The 22,079-nt window shown below is 43.0% G+C and overlaps 1 protein-coding gene across 1 annotated transcript in view; it reads left to right on the forward strand.

The window, feature by feature from the left end:
• Window positions 1-22,079, forward strand: part of LOC143930014 (killer cell lectin-like receptor subfamily B member 1B allele B) — a 195,039-nt gene that overhangs the window by 22,608 nt on the left and 150,352 nt on the right. Inside the window, exons 3-5 of the mRNA XM_077453919.1 lie at window positions 4,035-4,106; window positions 7,390-7,491; window positions 20,865-20,897. Of these exons, the coding sequence (XP_077310045.1) occupies window positions 4,035-4,106; window positions 7,390-7,491; window positions 20,865-20,897 (207 nt within the window). The remainder of the gene's footprint in view (window positions 1-4,034; window positions 4,107-7,389; window positions 7,492-20,864; window positions 20,898-22,079) is intronic.

The following is a 22,079-nucleotide window of genomic DNA, read 5'->3' on the forward strand; positions in this document are numbered from 1 at the left end:
GACAACGGTTGCCACTACAAACAGAGAGGGGAATCTCCCCATAGAGGAGTCAGGTTTTTTTTTTTTTGAGTCTCTTCCTTTCCCACGCTATCAAAAACATAAAATAACGCTTTTCCCCCAATCTCCCATTTTGGAGCTTTCCCTTCCCCTGGAATTCTCTTACTAGGCTTTAAGTCAACATGCTAAAGGGGCATTAGACTGGGGGTACTGGGTTGGCCTTCAGCTTGTGTTTTGTTTTGTCTTTTATAACCCCTGTTATTTTATCTGTACTCCCTGGGGAGCCCCTCCCCCACCTTTCTCCCTATATTCTTTTCCTCCTCTCCCTTTCTCCCTCCTTTGTTTCTCCTTTTCCCCTCCTTTTTGCTCATCTCTCATTTAAACAACATATCTCCAATATCCTAGCATCCCATTCAGCGTCGGGAGTTGTTCCTGGATGCTCACCCCACGATGCCCAGTGGTATTCCCTATGCATTCTAAAAGTTAGGCTCCCAACGCCTTTGTTATTGGAGATGATATGTCTACATATTGCTGTTTACTCCTTACACTACTTACTACTTGAGTAACTTTCTTTTGACATTCCTTATCTCAGTTTCATTCTCAGTTTCAATGACTTGTTATTTTATTTTGTTTTATGAGCCTTTATCCACTTGCTCTCTGGAAAATTTACCCCCCCCCCCTTCATGACCAGGCCATTTTTGTGATACAGCACTGCGTTATTTTAACTGACAATTGCGCGGTCGTCCGACGCTGTACCCAAATAAAATTTATGTCATTTTTTTCCAACAAATAGAGCTTACTTTTGGTGGTATTTGATCACCTCTGAGTTTTTTTTATTTTTTTGTACTATAAAAAAAAAGACAGACAACTTTGAAAAAAATATATATATTTTCATTTCTGCTATAAAAAATATCCCAATTTTTTTTTTTTAAATCTAATTTATTTATCAGTTTAGGCCATGTATTCTGCTACACATTTTTGGTAAAAAAAAAAAAAAAAACCCAATAAGTGTATATTGATTGGTTTGCTCAAAAGTTACAGTGGAACCTCAGATTGAGAGTAACGTGGTTAACGAGCATTTCACAATATGAGCAATTCTTTTATTTTTTTTAATCCTGACTCCAAGTGTTGTCTCGCAACACAAGCATGATTCAAGCCACTGCAGTGTGCAGTACTGCATTTGGCCAGAGGTGCGGGGGTGCCGGTGACACTCGGAGCTATTTCTAAATACTTGGAAACATTCAGAAATACTCAGTTTCCGAGTGTTTCCGAGCCTTTCCAAGCATTTCCGAGTGCATCCAAGCGGTCTCCAAGTATTTAATCGTTTCTCTGGCACCGCCCACCTCTGGCCACATGCTATATTGCATGCAATAGAAGTCAGTGTGGAGCGAATTTTCTTTGTTTCCATTGACTTCTATGGGGAAACTCGCGAGTGTATGGATTACAAGCATTCTACTGGAATGGATTATGCTCATAATCCAAGCTTCCACTGTGTAGCGTTTACAAAATTGGGAATAGATTTATGGCATTTTTATTATAATTTTCTTTTTACTAGTAATGGACTAGTAATGCAGCGATCGGCGATTTCTTTTTTTTTTTTTTATCATGACTGCGACATTATGGCGGACACATCAGTGATCAGTGATTTTTAGCAGGACATTGTGGCGGACAGATCGGACACCTAACTGACATTTTTTACACTTTTTTTTAGGAACCAGTGACATTAATACAGTGATCAGTGCTAAAAATTTGCACTGACATTGTACTAATGACACTGGCAGGGAAGGGGTTAACATCTGGGGCAATCAAGGGGTTAACTGTGTTCCCTGGGAGTGTTTACTAACTGTATAGGGGATGGGCTGCCTGGGATAAAACACAGATCCATCTTCCTGCATAGCAGAAAGACAGGATCTCTGTGTGATCCCATCAGAATGGAGATTTGCCTTGATCTACTTCGGCAGATCCCAGTTCTGTCTCAAGAGGGAACGATTGTTGGCAGACCCGCTGATTGGCTCCTCCACCGGGCAATCCGGGTGCGTGCGCACCCACAGAAGCTAGTGCATGAACCGCCATACCGGTATGACGATTCGTGCAGCCGAGTCACCTTGCCGCAGTAAGTGGTTAACTGACAGCTGCACGGTCTTTGGAAAACTGTACCCAAATGAAATTGATATAATTTTTTTCTCATAAGTAGAGATTTCTTTTGGTGGTATTTAATCAAAACAGTGCTTTTTATTTTTTGTGTTAGAAACAATATTTTTTCCTTTCTGTTATAAAACATACCCAATAAAAAAAAAAATTTCAAAATCACATTTCTTCATAAATGTAGGCCAATATGTATTCTGCCACATATTTTTGTGTAAAAAAAAAATCTCAATAAGTGTATGTTGATTAATTTACACAGATGTTATAGCATCTACAAACTATGGTATATACAGTATACTGGAATTTTCATATATTTTTTTTATACTAGTAATGGCAGCGATCAGTGACTTATAGCAGGACTGTGATAGTAATGCAGACAATTTTTTGGGGGACCAGTGACGCTAATGCCGTGTACACATGGCCTGAATTTCTGATGGAAACAGTCCGATGCAAGCTTTTGATCGGATTTTCTGACCGTGTGTATGCCCATCGGTCTTTTTCTGTCAGCATTTCCAACGGATTTTAGATTGAGAGCCTGCTCTTAGTTTTTCCAGACGGAAAAACTCTCTATCGGAAATTCCGATCGTGTGTATGCAATTCCGACATGCAAAATTCCGACGCATGCTCGGAAATAATTTGACGCATGCTCAGAAGCATTAAACTTCTCTTTTATAGTGCCGTCGAACGTGTTGTATGTCACAGTGCTATTGACTGTCGGAATTTGGTGTGACCGTGTGTAGGCAAGACAGTTTGAGCAGAATTCCACCGGAATTCCGACGAGAAAACCATCGGAGCTTTTTCCAACGAGAATTCCGATCGTGTGTACTCGGCATTATACTGTGATCAGTGCTAAAATATGCACTGTCACTGTACTAATGACACTGGCTGGGAAGAGGTTAAACACCTAGGGCGATCAAAGAGTTAAATGTGTTCCTAACCAGTGTTTGTGTGTATACTGTGTGCTGCTTTCACTAAGGGATCTGCTTTGCAAGGAAACAAAAACACTATGTCGCGGTTGACAGGACGGCGCTCTGTATATAGTTTAGATACACAGAGCTCTGTCCTGTCTTCCTCTGTGTCAATCAGCGAGTGCCGATGGTCATCAATGACTAATCACAGCACAGCCGGCAAGCCCCTACCTGTAAGTGCTGGATCACGTACTAGGTATGATCTGGCACAAGAGTCACTCTGTTAGCATGTGGTTAAAGATCTTTGGGGAGTGTTCCTCATTATACCGTTGATGAGCGTTTACATAACTTGGGCTCTAGACCGACTTTGTACTTTTATTTGTAACTATGTAACTTGGCTATTAATAGACTTTTATTGTTTTGAACATGCCTCCATATACCTTTAATACTTTTTTTTTTTTTGTGGAACAAAAAAACAAAAAACATAACAAAAGCTTTACAATACACTTTAATGTGGCTATGAACCCCCTGCTAACCTGAGCCCCACCCTTACCTACTATGTAAAGCTGTCTGAGATGTACCCATCAGCTTCAGACTCTGTCCAGCCACCAGCACCTGAATACATGTGGCAACTATGAAAGGGCAGGAGCAGAACCATTGATTGGCTGGTCTGCCTTTGACTGTGCCCACATGACCAATACCCATGGCTGTTGCCACTGGGTTTGCATGTCTGGTTAGTGATAGGGTGGCAGGTGGGTTTGCTATCAAATAGTTGTAAGTTTGGATCTACATCATTTACAAAAAAAAAAAAAGTGCAACACTGTCAAGGGGTAAAAGATATAGTTCCAATATCCATTCTAAAATGGTCAATAAATCATATAGTTTATGTTGGAAGAGTATATATTTTGTATTAAAAAATGTAACTACCAGAAATTGTTTAAAAAAAAGTCATAAGATATCTGACTTGTCTTGTGTTTATAATAGAACCTACCACAATTGTCTACGCTGATATAAGGACTTCCCACATTCAGTTACCAGTGGAGGATACAAAACCCGGTCAGTACATGTTTACAGTATTTCTTCCCTTAAATCCTATAGACTGCATAAATGAATGTTAATTTCTCATAATGCTTCTAACACTCTAATGCCCTGTACGCACGGTCGGACATTCCAACAACAAAATCCATCTGATTTTGTCTGACGGATTTTGGCCCAAACTTGTCTTGCATACACACAGTCGCACAAAGTTGTCTGAAAATCTGATTGTTCAGAGCGCGGTGACGTAGAACACGTACGACGGTGCTATAAAGAGGACAGTAGCCAATAGCTTTCGTCTCATAATTTATTTTGAGTATGTGTGGCACTTTGTCCATCGGAATTGTCTACACATGATCAGATTTAAATGATCGGATTTTGTTGTTGGAAATTTTTAGATCCAGCTCTCAGACTTTGTGTGTCGGAAATTCCGACGGAAAAAGGCAGATGGAGCCCACACACGATCGGATTTTCCGACAACAAGATCCGATCGCACATTTTCCGTCGGAAAGTCAGACCGTGTGTACAGGGCATTATGCAAAGAGTTGCAAAGGCTTGTGTCTGTTTCATAGACCAGTATTACCCTGGGAAGTATATGTTGTGTTAAATCACAACAACTTTATTTAGAAGTGGGTAGCCATTGAAAAATATAAGCAAAAAACGCATTACTTTTAATAAATGTGTAACAGACCAATGTTTGGCACCTAAAAATTTAACAAATGCAAACAAATGCAGCTGCCAATTTAAGTGAAATAAATACACCTATACAATAGTAAATCATGAAAGTGTAGCACTTCCATGTGAAAAACTCTATAGCGTAAATATAACAAAATCTAGTGAAAAAAAAAGTGAAAAAAAATACATAAAAATATATATAAAAAAGTCCAATGTGACATTAGTCCCAGCAACAATAATTCTTCAAAGTGACTCTTCTATAAGTCCATATCTTTACCCCTGTGCTCAAAAAGTGTGAATCCACATGTACCAGAGATGTTTGGCCCCTTTTTACAGGTAGGTCAAATTACGCTTTTCAAAGGCTCTAATCATCCTTAAATGTATTCCTATTTCCTCAAATTTATGTGATATTCACTCATATGATGATCAAGCGGGAGACATGATTTAAAATGTCATTGTGTAGTATTTAATATAAGTAAATTATAAACAAAAATAGCAATGGTTACATGTACATGTATTGGGTGCCTATGACCGTCACCAGTATGTATACAACATATGTGGATAAAACACCACTCCACCGCAGCTGCCATAAGCCAGCATGCATTCCAAGCCTTGCTCTCAGCTCTCAGCCCGGATGTGATGTCATACAGAACCCGGAAGTGATGGTCCCACGCTTCGACTTCTCTGCTACGTGTGCATTCACACTTTTTGAGCACAGGGGGTGAAGATATGGAATTATAGAGATTAATTTTGTATAATTATTGGTGTTGGGACTGACCTCCCATTTGACTTTTTTAAATATATTTTTATCACTTTTTTTTCCCACTATATTTTGGTATATTTATGCTATAGAGCAGTGATGGTGAACCTTGGCACCTCAGATGTTTTGGAACTACATTTCCCATGATACTCATGCACTCTGCAGTGCAGTTGAGCATCTTGGGAAATGTAGTTCCAAAACATCTGGGTTGCTAAGGTTCACCATCACTACTATAGAGTTTTTCATATTTTCACATGTAAGCACCATGCTTACATGCATTACTTTGCTTATTCTGTACATTTGAATGCATTTAATGCAGTGAGAATAAAAGAGAACTGGAAAATTTTGAAATTTTTTTTTAGCAGCTGATGGGGACTTTGATGGCAAACAAAAAAAAAGCTGAAAATGTAACGTTTGTTGTACATACATTAAACCACTTGCTTACTGGGCACATAAGCCCCCTTCCTTCCTGCCATGGCCAATTTTCAGCTTTCAGCGCTGTCACTCTTTGAATGACAATTGCGCGGTCATGCAACACTGTAACCATATGAACATTTTATCATTTTTCACTACTGGGGTTTTTTGTTTTTTGGCAAACAAACAAAAAGAGACAGATTAAAAAAAAAAAAAAAAAAAAAAATTTTTTATCGTTTTTTATTAAATTTTGCAAACAGGTAATTTTTCTCCTTCATGTGCGCTGATGAGGCTGCACTGATGGGAATTGATGGGCTGTGCTGACAGGAACTTATGAGCTGGCACTGATGGGTGCTGATAGGTGGCACTGATGGGCACTGATAGGCACTGGTAGGTGACACTGATAGTCAGCACTGATTGGTGGAACTGGTGATGAAGCACTGATGGGCACTAATTGGCAGCACTGATGAACACTGATAGGTGGAACTGGTGGGCATTGATAGGTAGCACTGGTGGGCAATGGTGGGCACAGATGAGGCGGTAGTGGCAGAAGCTGGTGATCATTTTTTGTTTTCTCCTCACGCTACCAGTGTGAGGAAAAAAATACTTACTGGCTTCCGTTTACATCACGTGATCAGCTGTCATTGGCATTACGTGGTAAGGGGTAATTTATACAGCGTGGTAATTCGTGGGAGAACTATAAGGGTGGACACTAATAAAATGTAATGGCGGAAGGATGGGCTGTTCTATAATCTATTTTGTTTGGTTTGTCGGTTTTATTAAAGCACCATCTTGGATGTAAATGCATTTTTAGGGTGTGCCCCCAAGTCTGTTGTTTGTGAGGGTCCTGACCAGATCTCTTAGGATGGATCACCCTATCCCCCCGCCATTACCTTTTATTAGTATCCACCTGTGTTATAGGAGGAACCTTTCAGTTCTCCAATTAAGAGGAGTTTGTCTCCCATGGTTGAGAAGGAGGATCTTTCATTCCATGATTAATGTAGGATAATGGGGTAGTTTGTACATAGTAGTGGGCTTAGCACTATATGGACATATGGTGGGACCAAATCCCCATATTTTTGAATATGTTTAGATGTTTTAAATAACCTTTCAGGATTTAAATGTAATTTTTGTATGTGTGCGCTGTAATCTATTTTGTTCTGTTTTTCGGTCTTATAGCAGCACCTTTTTTAATTTAAACACAATTTTAGGGTGTGCCCCCCAAGTCTGTTGTTTGCATTTTCCACCACAATCTGTTCCAAACCGAGAATGGTCATCATTCCCATCAAGCAATGAATTTCATATAGGCAATGAATGAAATTGTATGTTAAACAATTGACGGTCATTACAAGTATGAGTCAAATAACATATCCTGGATCCTTTATCTTTCAACTGTTTTGAGCTTGACATTATTATGATGTTTCAATGTGTATTAATCCATTTTTTTTCCTTTAGATGTTACAGAAAGCACAGGGAAAAGAGCCAAGTGTGGATTTATCACCAAAATACTCAACATCCTCATTATACTCGCCCTTTCTTGTGCCCTTGCTGTTTCGAGTGAGTAGATTACTGTGATAAAATAAATTTCCTGTTTGAGTATTTTGTCTTCCCTTAAAAATTACAATCTAATTGTACAATATCCCTTAGGCTGGATTCACACCTATGCATTTTTAGTGCTTTTTGCATTTTGCAGATTTGCACTACAGAACATGTTCCATAGATAACCATGGTAAATGGACTGTAGTGCAAATCTGCAAAATGCAAAAAGCGCTAAAAATGCATAGGTGTGAATCCAGCCTTAGATCTACCAACAAATAAGAATTTTTATGATTATTTGTATACAGGATTTACATAGTGCTGTTAAATCAGGTTAGGGAGTCTCTAAACAAGCCATTTAGATAATGACATAGTGAGTCCAGATCTTAAGATAAGATAAATAGGTGCTTTATTATATACACTGCAGTGGAGAGACACAACACACACCGATATTCAGCATTACCATGCCGAATGAAGAAGGAAGTGTCTCTGACTTAAAAACATAAAGTTCACACAATATATACTTTATGAATATGCATAAGCACTAGGCGTGTTTTAGGTGTGATCATTGGTATACATGCCACGTAGTCTAGACCGGTGGCATGCTATCTCCTTATTGGGTGCTCTAGGGTGGCAAATAGGACATGTTATTATGCTTATCTCGGGTTTAGGTGCTTTAGCCAACCTACCATTAATGCCCCCAATATTAGCCTCTGGAATATGTTCCACGCTGACTATCTCTACCTCTGGACCCTCCCCCCATCGCTTAGTTTAAAAGCCCCTCTAACTTTTCGGCCATCTTCACTCCCAGCAGATCAGCACCTTCTCCATTTAGGTGCAGTTCGTCCCTTCTATAAGGCTGGTAACCGACTGAGAAGTCACCACAGTTCTCCAGGAAGCTAAACCCCTCCTTGCTACACCAGCTCTTCAGACACTTGTTTACTTCCCTAATCTCCCTCTGCCTTTCTCGTGTGGCTCGAGGTACCGGTAGTATTTCTGAGAGTACTACCTTGGAGATCCTTTTCCTCAATTTAGCTCCTTAGTTCCTAAAATCGTTTTTAGCACACTTCATCTTTCTCTGACTTTGTCATTGGTGCCAACTAGGGATGAGCTCGATGTTCGAGTCGAACGCATGTTCGACCTGAACACCAGCTGTTCACCCGTTCGGCGAAGCCAGAACTCTGTGGGCCGTTCGCACCATATTCACGTGGCGCTCATGGCCCACGATGCACTGCGCCATCGCAGTGCATTGCTGGTTCATGATTGGCCAAGCATGCACTGTGCTTGGCCAATCACAGCGCCGGCAGCGAGGAGAGCCATAATTGTAGCTCAGGAGGGTTTAGAACACGCCCCACACTATATAAGGCTGCCAGCGCTGCGGCCTTGTGTAGTGTATTGCGGCGGTCAGGGAAAGAGCAGATTAGGCCAGGACAGTGTCTTTACTGCTTGGGAACCTAGCGCTTGTTCAGTGGGTGTTGTGTGCCTCCTGCACAGTATACACCTGAAGCTACCCTTTATTGCTGGTATTCTGTTTCTGTAATACAGGCATCTGCAGTGCAGAAGTTAGAGTGGGTGTTGTGTGCCTCCTGCACAGTATACTCCTGAAGCTACCCTTTATTACTGGTGTTCTGTTTCTGTAATATAGGCACATGCAGCAGTTAAAGTGGGTGTTTTGTGCCTCCAGCACAGTATACACCTGAAGCTACCCTTTATTACTGGTGTTCTGTTTCTGTAATACAGGCATCTGCAGCAGTTAAAGTGGGTGTTTTGTGCCTCCAGCACAGTATACACCTGAAGCTACCCTTTATTACTGCTGTTCTGTTTCTGTAATAAAGGCATCTGCAGAAGTTAGAGTGAGTGTTGTGTGCCTCCTGCACAGTATACACCTGAAGCTACCCTTTATTGCTGGTGTTCTGTTTCTGTAATACAGGCACCTGTTAAAGTGGGTGTTGTGTGCCTCCTGCACAGTATACACCAGAAGATGCACCTTATTGCTGGTGTTCTGTTTCTGTAATACAGTCACCTGCAGCCATTAAAGTGGATGTTGTGTGCCTCCTGCACATTATACACCTGAAGATACCCCTTATTGCTGGTGTTCTGTTTCTGTAATACAGGCATCTACAGAAGTTAGAGTGGGTGTTGTGTGCCTCCTGCACAGTATACACCTGAAAATAGAACACCAGCAATAAGGGGTATCTTCAGGTGTATACTGTGCTGGAGGCGCACAACACAAACTCTAACTTCTGTAGATGTCTGTATTACAGAAACAGAACACCAGCAATAATGGGTGTTTCTGTAATACAGGCATCTGCAGCATTTACAGTGGGTGTTGTGTGCCTCCTGCACAGTATACACCTGAAGCTACACCTTATTGCTGGTGCTGTTCTGTTTCTGTAACACAGGCAGGCATCTGCAGTAATTACAATCAGTGTACTGTGTCATCTGCTCGGTTTGCACCTAAAGCTACCCAATTGCTGGTTTTCCCATCTCCCTGCAGGCCATTACTATGTCTGGAAGGCCAACAATGAGAGGCAGACAGTCACGAGCCAATAAAAGAGGGCAAGCAGGCTCTGTGTCTAGAGACAACAGTGTTGGTCGTGGACATGGACGTGGTGCATCATCATCAGCACGTGGCCATGGGACACGCTTGTCCTTATTTTTGGCTGCTGGACATGTTGAGCCGCATCATGCCGAAGACTTGATAGAGTGGATGACCAAGCCCTCCTCATCCTCTCTCACCCAGGCTCAGGGTACTAGCAAAGCAGCTGCCAATGCATCCTCTTCCCTCCTCCGAATGTCATCAGTCACTCCTTCCCTAGACCCACCATGTCCTCCTGAGCAGTCCCCCGAACTGTTTGACCACAGTGTTGGGTACATGCTCCAGGAGGATGCCCAGAATTTTGAAGACTCTGATGATAATACCCAGCTAGAGGAAGGCAGTAGCATGAGCGCAGAAAGAGGGGATGCTCAAGAAGGACAGCAATCTGGCAGTCATGTTCCATCAGCTGCAGCATACTGCCAGGTTTGCTACAGTGATGAAGAGGGAGGGGATGATGAGGTCACTGACTCCACGTAGGTGCCTGATAGGAGAGAGGAGGAGGAGGAGGCACATCTCCAATGAGGCAGTATGCCCTCCGGGGGCCAGCTTAGGGGCAGAACATGGACGGAATCACACCGCAGAGCTCCGCCTGTGCAGGGCGCTGCCTCTACATGTTATTCTAAAAGTTCTTTGATGGGGGCCTTTTTTGAGAAGAGTGCATCAGATTGCAACACTGCTATTTGCAACATATGTCTCAAGCGTATCTCGCGTGGCCAAAACTCCAGCCACTTGTGCACTACATGCTTGACCAGACATATGTTTACCTGCCATGCAGCTCGTTGGCAAGGGTACCTTAAAGACCCACACCAAAGAACAAAGCAGACCTCTCCTTGCTCCTCATCAGCTGGGATCTCCAACCCCACTAGATCTTCAGTCCTCTCTGAAACCTGCACTGAGAGGAATTAAGGTGTAGCATTAGGTTTGTCACAGCCAAGTACTTGTGGGCACTCTGCTAGCAGTACACTGAAGTCCGATTGTACCAGGCAAATTTCCCTGCCCCAGCTGCTGGACCATCGAAAGAAGTTCACTCCCAGCCATCCACATGCCCAGCAGTTGAATGCTAGCTTGGCTAAATTGCTAGCACTTCAACTGCTGCCTTTTCAATTGGTAGACTCGGCCCCCTTCCGTGAGTTTGTGCAATGTGCGGTTCCTCAGTGGCAGGTTCCCAAACATCACTTTTTCTCACGGAATGTGATTCCGGGTCTCTACCGGCATGTGGAAGGCAATATCCATGCCTCATTGGACAGGGCGGTCAGTGGTAAGGTGCATATTACCGCTGACTCATGGTCCAGCAAGCATGGACAGGGATGTTACCTATCTTTCATGGCCCATTGGCTCACTCTTCTGGCAGCTGGGAAGGATGCAGGACAAGGTGCAGTAGTGTTGGAGGTTGTTCCAGCACCACGCCTCCAAAATGCTACTACTGGTTGTGACACACCTCTCTCCTCCACCCCCTCCTCTTCTTCCTCCATGGCCTCTTCCAGTGCTTTGTCCTCTGAACCAGCGCTGCTCCGTAGGCATTCAAGGGGCTACGCAAGTACACAGGCAAAAAGATGCCATGCTGTGTTTGCGCTGGTTTGTTTGGGGGACAGGAGCCACACTGGAGCAGATATTTTTTCATCTCTGCAGGGGCAGGCAAGAGGTGGTTGATGCCACGCCAGCTTAAGCCAGGAATGGTGATTTGCAACATTGGCACCAATCTCCTCTCCACCCTTTGACAGGGACAACTGACCCATGTGCCCTGTGTGGCTCATGTCCTTAATCTGGTGGTGCAGCAGTTCTTGGGCAGGTACCTGGGCTTACAGGATGTGCTGAGGCAGGCCATGAAAGTCTGTGTGCATTTCCGCCAATCATATAATGCCAGTGCTCAGCTGGCTGAGCTCCAAAAGGATTTGAACCTGCCCAAGAACCGCCTTATATGTGACATGCCCACCAGGTGGAACTCAATGTTGGCCATGTTGCAGCAGCTGCACATGCAGCAGAGGGCCATCAATGAGTACCTGTGTGACTACGGCACCAGGACAGGGTCAGGGGAGCCCAGTTTTTTTTTCACCATGCCAGCGGGGCATGATCAGGGAAGCATTCACTGTCCTTTCACTATTTGAGGAGGCCACGAGGATGGTGAGCAGTGACAGTTCATGCATCAGTGACACTGTACCCCTTGTCCACCTGTTGGAGCATACGCTGCGTGGAATAATGGACAGGGCACTTGAACCAGAACAGAGGCAGGAAGAGGAGGACTTGCCTCTCAAGGCCCCCTTTATCCAAACAGTGTTCCTGCTGTCCCACCCATCACACAGGAAGAGGATGAGGAAGAGGAGGAGGAGGATTGTGTCAGCATGGAGGTGGAGCCCTGGCACTCAGCATCAGCCAAAGCAGTCTTTTAGGTATGATTTACAGTCCCAAGAAACCCGTGAACTTGTACATGGCTGGTAGGAGGTGGCTGTGACTCATGTTGTCCTTAGTGACCCAGACGACTCCGGACCGAATGCCTCAGCTAACCTACGATGCATGGCCTCCCTGATCCTGCAAAGCCTGTGGAAGGATCTTCGTATTCTTCGGATCAAGGAGAGGGACCATTACTGGCTGGCCACTCTCCTTGATCCACGGTACAAGGGTAAGGTTGCCGACCTTATCTTGCCGTCGTAGAGGGAGCAGAGGATGAGACATCTCCGGGAGGCCTTGCAGAAAGGTCAGTGCAATGCGTTCCCAGAGACTGGGAGGTTACAAACTCCTGGTCCTGGACAACATGTTGCTGAGGCTTCGGTCAGTCACAGAAGGAGCTGTGGAGAAGGTGGGTGTCTGACTGATGCGTTCAGACAATTTTTTAGTCCGCAGCCCCAAGGTATGATCGGTTCCAGCAACCATCGCCAGTGTCTGATTTACATGGTGCAGGAATACCTAGGAGCAAGGTCGGACTTGGACACCTTTCCCACCGAAAATCCTCTGGCTTACTGGGTCTTGACGATGGATCACTGGCCAGAGCTTTGCACAGTATGCAATTGAGCTACTGGCCGATCCTGCATCCAGCGTTCTTTCGCAACGCACTTTCAGTGCTGCTGGAGGCTTTATAACTGATCACAGGGTGCGCCTATCTATTGACTCGGTTGATCGACTGACCTTCATAAAGATGAATCGGTCTTGGATCACCACCAGCTACCAAGCACCTGAAGCTGATATAACCGAATAATTTTTTTTTAAATGTCACATCCCTTCAAGACTGCCAATACTGAGTGACTGTCCTGTTATGTTGACTGACTATCCTCTTTCTCCTCAATGATCCTGCTGATAGCTTGGAAGAACATTTTTGGTTCTGGGTGACGCCACCAGTGGCTAAGCCCCAATTTTTCAGCCCCTGTTTAACAGGGGCATGCATTTACAATTTTTGGTGCAATGCTTTGCAGCAGGGCTCAATCCTGCACTCCAACTAGAGTATCTGGGAGAGGTTGTAGTGTTGTGGCACTAGCACCAGTGCCTAAGGCCCAATTTTCCAGCCCTTGTTTAACAGGGGGATGTAATTACAATTCTTGATATAATATTTCAGAGCAGGGCCCGTTCCTGCGCCCAACAAGAGTAACTATGAGGAATTATAGCTTTGTGGCACCAGCACCACCACCACAACCACCAAAGGCCCAATTTTTCTACCACTGTTCAACAATGGCATGTAATTACAATTCTTGATATAATTGTTCACAGCAGGGAGCGCTCCAGCGCCCACCAAGAGTCACTTTGAGGGCGTACAGTGTTGTGGCAACACCAACACCTTAGGCCCCCATTTCTGCAGAGCATATAGGGCAGGCCCCTACTTTCAAACATCCAACTTACAAACGTCTCCTACTTGCAAACGGAAGGAGACAACAGGAAGTTAGATGAAAAAAGAGGGACGGCCCAAAAAATGATACAGGGGTGATAACCCTTCCCTATGTTTTCCAAAAAGCTTAAAAATAGATTTTTTGACTGGAGCTACACTTTAGAAATATACCAGTTCAAAATTACAAACAGATTCTACTGAACACCACAAACCTACACAGTCCCTGTCTTGTTTTCACCGCCTGTATACTGCTGTTCTGATTATATAGGGCTTGGGGGCCACACGCCTTTCCTTTTTTTAATTTGGGTATGGGGTTCCCTTTAATATCCGTACAAAACCCAAAATGGCTGGTAATGGGTGGGGGGGGCTACCTATGCCATTTTTCTCAATGATTTTCATTCGTATTGCCGGAACCAGACATTACATTAAAACCACAAGCAGTTTTAAATGACTTTTTTTCTGTTAAATGTAATTTTGTGCAGGGACTGTTCTAAACACAGGAAACACGTGCCACTTCACAGGCATACTATAGACACCCCCCAGGCACGATATTTAAAGGAATATTTCACTTTTTTTTCCCACTTTAATCATCATTAAAATCAGTGCTCCCGAAAAAACGTCCATTTAAAAACAAAAAAATGGCATTCATGTCCCCTGGGGCAGGAGCCGGGTCCCCAAACCCTTTTTAGGACAATATCTTGCATATTAGCCATTAAAATTAGCACTTTTTATTTCGAACATTCGAGTCCCATAGACTTTAATGGGGTTCTAAATTTCGTACAAATTTTTGGTCCGTTCGAAAGTTTTGGTGCAAACCGAACCGGGGGGGTGTTCGGCTCATCCCTAGTGCCAACGTGCACCATGACAGCCGGGTCTTCCCCAGACCCTCCCAGTAATATTTCCACCAGATCCATGATGTGGATGATGTGGATGCAATATTCCAGTGGACACAGCCTATGACAGATTGTTCCCAAAGTGCAGCTGTGTTCTGGGAGGACATAATAGGAAGTCCACTCGGAACAACAAAAGTGCCACCCAGCCGTGCCGCCACGCTGTGGGCTGTGTACAGTGGATACAGCCAATTACAGATCACTGTACCAGCCTTCTGCCAGTAGCATGTGATCGCTGTGAGCAAACACAATTAACAATTGTAAACAATAGATGGCTTCCTTTCAGGCCATCCATTATGTACAATTATGTTGCTAGCTGTGTCAGTTTGATCACATGGTACAGACAGGGCCAATCACAGCCCATCTGTACCATGTGCTTAGCTGTAGCCAAGCACAGATAATCACAACAATACTCATTGAATGAATCAGTTTATTCAGTAAAAATGGTTACTTATACCAATGAAACTCATTGGTATAGCAATCATAATGTGTAAAAGAAACAACCTGATCATTTCCCCGGAGTAGTACATTGTTACTATGGTAACACTGCAATGCTCTGGTGTGTTAAAAGAAAATAGTGAAGAAAATGCAATAAATAATAAACATACATTTAAAAAAAATTGCATTATTATTTTGTTTTTCATTTTTTTTACATACTGTCGCCAGTCAGTGCCCTTGATCACGGCCACACTAGTTTTACAGTGGGCATGGAAAATAATGACCCCCTTTAACCACTTTTAAGCCTCTTTTTCAGATTTCGTGTTTATATGTTTAAAACAGTTTTGAACCCCCAAACATTATATATTGTTTTTTTCTAACACCCTAGAGAATAAAATGGTGGTCATTGCAATACTTTTTTTCACACCGTATTTGCACAGTGGTCTTACAAGAGCACTTTTTTTTGAAAAAAATCACTTTTTTGAATAAAAAAATAAGACAACAGTAAAATTAGCCCTTTTTTATATTGTTAAAGATAATGATACCAAGTAAATTGATACTCAACATGTCACACTTCAAAATTGCGCCTGCCCGTGGAATGGTGTCAAACTTTTACCCTCAAAAATCTCCATAGGCAACATTTAAAAAATTCTACAGGTTGCATGTTTTGCATTATAGAGGAAGTCTAGGGCTAGAATTATTTCTCTCACTCTACCGATCGTGGCGATACCTCACATGTGTGTGTGGTTTGACTACCGTTTTCATATGCGGTCGCTACTCGCATATGTGTTAGCTTCTGCATGTGAGCTCGTCGGGAGGGAGTGTTTTAAAAACATTTATTTATTTTTTCTTATTTATTTTACTTGATTTTATTTATTTATACACTGTATTTTAAAAAAAAACAATTGTATGACTTTTATTCCTATTACAAGGAATGTAAACATCCCTTGTAATAGAAAAAAAGCACGGCAGGTCATCTTAAATATGAGATCTGGGGTCAAAAAGTCCTCAGATCTTATATTTGGACTTAAATGCAAGAAAAAAGAAAGATAAAAAATTTCAAATGAAAAAATGACATTGAAAAAATGTGCCTTTAAGAGGCATGGGCGGAAGGGACGTTTTGACGACGCTTCCGCCCTCCTATAGTATAGAGACGAGTGCCATCTTAGCCTCACTCGTCTCCATACCACAGAGAAGGCAGGTCCCGATTGCCTCCGCCACCACCGACGGCTCCGGTAAGTGGCGGAGGGCGCGGGTGAGCGGCGGGAGGGGGGTGGCACCTCTCCAGCCACCGATAACGGTGATCTTGCAGTGAACCCACCACAGAGACCACCATTATCGTTCACACGACCGGCGCCTGAAAAGATGGATATCTCGGTTGTAGCAGCAGCTACAAAAAAATGGAGGTACATCGTCGTGCGCCAGTCATAAAGAGGTTAAAATAATCACATTTTGTTGCTTTGCAGCCTGAAATTAAGAAATGGCTTTTGCTTTATCCAGCTGTATTTACTTTACAACTTATAACATCTAAGTAAAAGATATAACACCAACATGTCAGAAAAAAAAATTCAAAAACGGAATCACAGTTGAAAAAACGAAATAATAAAAACTGATTTAGGTTATTTTCACCAAATAAATCAAGCAGAACACATTGAACTAATGAATAAAGATTAAGATGATTTATTTTCAAAATGTTTTAACAGAAATAAAGAAAAACATTTTTTTTCAAAATGTTCAGTTTGTTTAACCACTTCCCGACCAGCGCACGACGATGTACGTCGACAGCATGGCACGGGCAGGCATATTGGCGTACATGTACGTCCAATATTCGTTGCCGCCGTGCCATCGGGAGCGCGCCACCGGCGGCGCGCTCCCGCGCTGGTCGGGACCTCCGTGAGTCCGGTCGCGGGACCCGCAGACTCGATCGCCGCGGGCATCCCCGCGATCGTCTCACGGAGCGGCGGAATGGAGGAAATGCTGTATAAACAACATTTTCTCATTCTGCCTAGCAACTAGTGACGCTGATCTCTGCTCCATGTGATTGGAGCAGAGATCAGTGTACACTAAATAAAAGCCCAACCCCCCCACAGTTAGTAACACACCCCTAGGAACACTTAACCCCTACACTGCCACCCACAGGTTAACCCTTTCACTGCCAGTGTCATTTACACAGGAATCACTGCATTTATATAGCAGTGATTACTGTATAAATGACAATGGTCCCAAAAATGTGTCAAAAATGTCCGATGGGTCCCCAACAATGTCGCAGTCACAATAAAAATCGCAGATCGCCGCCATTACTAGTAAAAAAAAAAATAATAAAAAATTATTAATAAAAATGCTATAAAACTATCCCTATTTTGTAAACGCTATAACTTTTGCGCAAACCAATCAATAATCGCTTATTGCGATTTTTTTTACCAAAAATATGTAGAAGAATACGTATCGACCTAAATTGAGGGAAAAAAATGTTTTTTTATATATTTTTGGGGGATATTTATTATAACAAAAAGTAAAAAATAATGCGTTTTTTTCAAAATTGTCGCTCTATTTTTGTTTATAGCGCAAAAAATAAAAACCGCAGGGGAGATCAAATACCACCAAAAGAAAGCTCTATTTGTGGGAAAAAAAGGACGTCAATTTTGTTTGGGAGCCACGTCGCACGACCGCGCAATTGTCAGTTAAAGCGACGCAGTGCTGAATCGCAAAAAGTGGTCTGGTCTTTGACCAGCAAATTGGTCCGGTCTGAAAGTGGTTAATTTATTTGTGAGTAATGCAGCACTGATGGGCAGTGGTCAGGATGCATAGATGGGCACTGGTGAGGCTGCATTGATGAGCACTGGTGAGGCTGCATTTCTGGGCACTGGTGAGGCTGCATTTCTGGGCACTGGTTAGATAGCATTGATGGGCACTGGTTAGATAGCATTGATGGGCACTGGTCCGGCTGCTTAGATGGGCACTGGTGAGGCTGCATTGCTGGGCATTGATGAGGCTGCATTGCTGGACACTCATGAGACTGCATTAATGGGCACTGGTCAGGCTGCATAGATGGGCACTGGTGAGGCTGCATTGCTGGGCACTGGCCAGGCTGCATTGCTGGGCACTGGCCAGGCTGCATTGCTGGGCACTGGCCAGGCTGAATATATGGGCACTGGTAAGGCTGCCTTGCTGGGCACTGGTCAAGCTGAATTGCTTGGCACTGATGAGGTGGCACTGGTGAGGCTGCATTGCTGGGCACTGGTGAAGCTGCATAGATGGACACTGGTCAGGCTTTATTGATGGGCACTGGTGAGGCTGCATAGATGTGCACTGGTGAGGCTGCATTGCTGGGCACTGGTCAGGCTGAATTGCTTGACACTAGTGAGGCGGCATTGATGAGCACCGGTGATGCTGCATTGCTGGGCACTGGTCAGACTGCATTGATGGGCACTGGTGAGGCTGCATTGCTGGGCACTGAGGCTGCATTGCTGGGCACAGCTGAGCCCTGCATTTTTTATGTAGTGCACTGCTGAGCCCTGCATTTTTTATGTAGTGCACTGCTGACCCCTGCATTCTTTATGTAGCGTACTCCTGAACCCTGCAGTCTTTATGTAGCGCACTCCTGAGCCCTGCATTTTTTATGTAGAGCACTCCTGAGCCCTGCATTTTTTATGTAGCGCACTCCTGAGCCTTGCATTCTTTATGTAGCATGCCCCTGGGCCCTGCATTCTTTATGTAGTGCACTCTTGAGCCATTCAGTCTTTATGTAGTGCACTCCTGAGCCCTGAATTTTTTATGTAGCGCGCTACATAACCCTGCATTCTTTATGTAGCACGCTCCTGTGCACTACTTAACCCTGCATTCTTTATGTTGCACGCTCCTGAGCACTGCTTAGCCCTGCATTCTTTATATAGCATGCTCCTTAGCCCTGCATTCTTTACATATCGCACTCCTGAACTCTGCACTCTATCTTAGTCATATCTCAAATAATTCTAAGGAGTGTCTTTCTTTAGCTCATGGACGAAATGTGAGAAATAACATATATATCATACAATCATTCCATAAACATATACCACAGACGCTGCATAAGCAATTTGAGGAAAATATGCTCATAAATTAGTTTACCATTTGCCAATAAAAAAAATAAAAAATAAATGTCCCTTAATTTAATTTTAAATATCTGGTCACCTTAGTATACTGTGAACACAGCCCAATACATGCATACAATTATTGTTAAATGATGCCAGATAAGTGCAATAGCTCTGCCCTTGTTTTGTTGAGTACATTAGTGGAGGTTTCTCTGTATCTGCTTGAGCAACTGTTCCCAAATTACAAATAATTAAGTGATGTGCAAGGTCAGCTCCAAATTGTGCAATCTCCTTTAGACCTACCAACAGCTATAAGAAGAAGGGCCTACCTGGTAGCATTACAAAACTAAATGCATTGATTGATAGGCCATCACATCATATAATTTGAGTAAATCTGAGATTGTACTGGGATTGCATAGTTGCCAACATTGTCAAAAAAAAATTTAGGGACACTTTTTTGTCTTATTATAATTAGGGGGCAGGGCATGCGTTTGTAGGCATGACATAGAAAAAAAACTGGTATGGTGGTGACAAGGGGGGAGGGGGAGGACAGGTATGGTGGTGACATGGGGTGCAAGGTAAGAGCCAGAACCATCAGTGTGCTCAGCCAGTGGAGCTCTGGTCCTTCCATGCCGGGGCTCAGCCATGAGAAGAGTATTGCAGGGAAAGCTCCAAGCCTCCCATGTAAGGAGAACAACATCAGTGCTCCCGCCCATACACTATGTACACCCCCTCCCCCTATTACTCCTCTCCCCCATTACACTGACAGGTTACAGCTACATCACAGGTCAAAGAACTCCTGAACAACCAGGTGAAGCCTCCCTTCTTCCCTCCCATCACGCCCACCATTCCCCGAGCCCCACCGCTCCCATGGTGTCCACACTTGTCGGACACACAGGCCGGAGGGTTGGCGGCGGTGGGTGGAGGCTGATTACGTCTTCCTTGTGTTCAGTGGAGAGCGGGCAGGGGTCGCCAATCCCTGCAGCCAATAGGCTTCAGTGTACAATATAATTTTCTATTTGTACACTGAAGAGAGAAGCCGATTGGCTTCCCATCTCCTCTGCATTGAACACAAGGGGAAATGACACTCATGGCGGCGGCCATTTTTGTGTAGCCGCTGTCGTTTTTAGCCATAAACTTTCCCTGTTTTCCCCGGACAAAAGCAAAATCCCAAGAAAACAATCGCGACAAGCTGATATCGGGACGAGGGTCCCAAAATCGGGATTGTCCTGGGAAAATCAGAACTGTTGGCAACTGTGGGATTGTAAAATCAGATTGTAACCTATATGACCAGTTTTGCTTTCCAGAAGCCTCATCAAGTATCAAACTAGCTTGAACATGTATATTTCTAGGAGATGCTTCATGTACACATTGGAAACTGATCATTGATGAAGCTGAAAATATGTGATAGTCCAAAACATCAGTTATGAATGTGAAAAAAAAAGTCCTTCAACCACTGGGCCTTATAGAGATATATTTTCTATACTTGGAGTCACAGTTTTCAGTTTTTGTATCTACAAAATCAACCCTGAGTCCACTTAAGACACCAAAAATGTTATGCTCTGTTTTTTCTCTTGTGTCTTATTCAGTTTACAAATTGATCACCAAGGAAGACAAATCAGGTAAGTTCAGTATCACAGAAAATGCCGTGTGACTAATCAACATATCTTTGCTTGGTGTATGATGGAATGTTGTGGTTTAAACCTAACAATGGAGCTCAGAGATAAAGATTCATATATGTGTCCAAAGAAATGGCTTGAGAGATGTGCACCTGGATTCGGTATGTAGATATAAATGATGGGGCTTAGTAATCAGATTTGCTATTGGTCTGATATAGCGTTAAACAGAAATCACAGTGCATGTTATCCTCACATTAGGTAATATTTGGACCTTATTATTGCACAAACTCTATTCTTTTTGTAATATAATATTTTATGATAGGATTTTTTGTATTTTAACACAGTAGGCCAAACAATAGGTCATCTTATCAGCAAATTCACATTTTACTGTTTTGCAACATACAAAAATATAGTATAAAAGATTGTCAAACCACCAAGGTGAGTTCGGAGAAAGGAAAAATACAATAATTGCATTATACTTGTTGAACGCATTTCAGTTTCTATCCTGTAATGTGAGATAACACAACATACGATACTAATGCCCCTGTACAGACGGTTGGACCTTCCGACGGAAAATGTGCGATCAGATCTTGTTGTTAGAAAATCCGATTGTGTGTGGGCTCCACACGGACAGACTTTTTCCATTGGAATTTCCGACACACAAAGTTTGAGAGCAGGATCTAAAATTTTCCGACAACAAAATCCGATCTTTTAAATTCCGAACGTGTGTAGACAATTCCGATGGACAAAGTGCCACACATGCTCAGAATAAATTAAGAGACCACAGCTATTGGCTACTGGCCCGTTTACAGTCCTGACATATGTGGCTTACGTCACCTCGTTAAGAACAATCGTTTTTTCTGACAACTTTGTCCGACCGTGTGTATGCAAGACAAGTTTGGCACAAAATTCGTCTGAAAAAATCCAATGGATTTTGTTGTCGGAATATCCGACCGTGTGTACAGAGCACAATATTGAATATTAAGAAATGGAAAGGAAAATATTATTCAGAAAAAAAAAAAAGGGGAAAGGAAAAGGAGTTGGACTTTAAATAGAAGGAAAAATCTAAATATATTTGCTGAACCATAAAAGAAAGAAGAAACTATTCAGGTCACAGACCAAACTTTGGCCAGACTCATATAGAACAACTGAGCATTGTAATTCCCATTAGCTAGTAGTGTCTAA

This window comes from Lithobates pipiens, unplaced genomic scaffold (genome assembly GCF_037356315.1).
Source record: "Lithobates pipiens isolate NorthernLeopardFrog02 unplaced genomic scaffold, aLitPip1_a1.2 Scaffold_25, whole genome shotgun sequence".
In the NCBI taxonomy this organism is placed as follows: domain Eukaryota; kingdom Metazoa; phylum Chordata; class Amphibia; order Anura; family Ranidae; genus Lithobates; species Lithobates pipiens.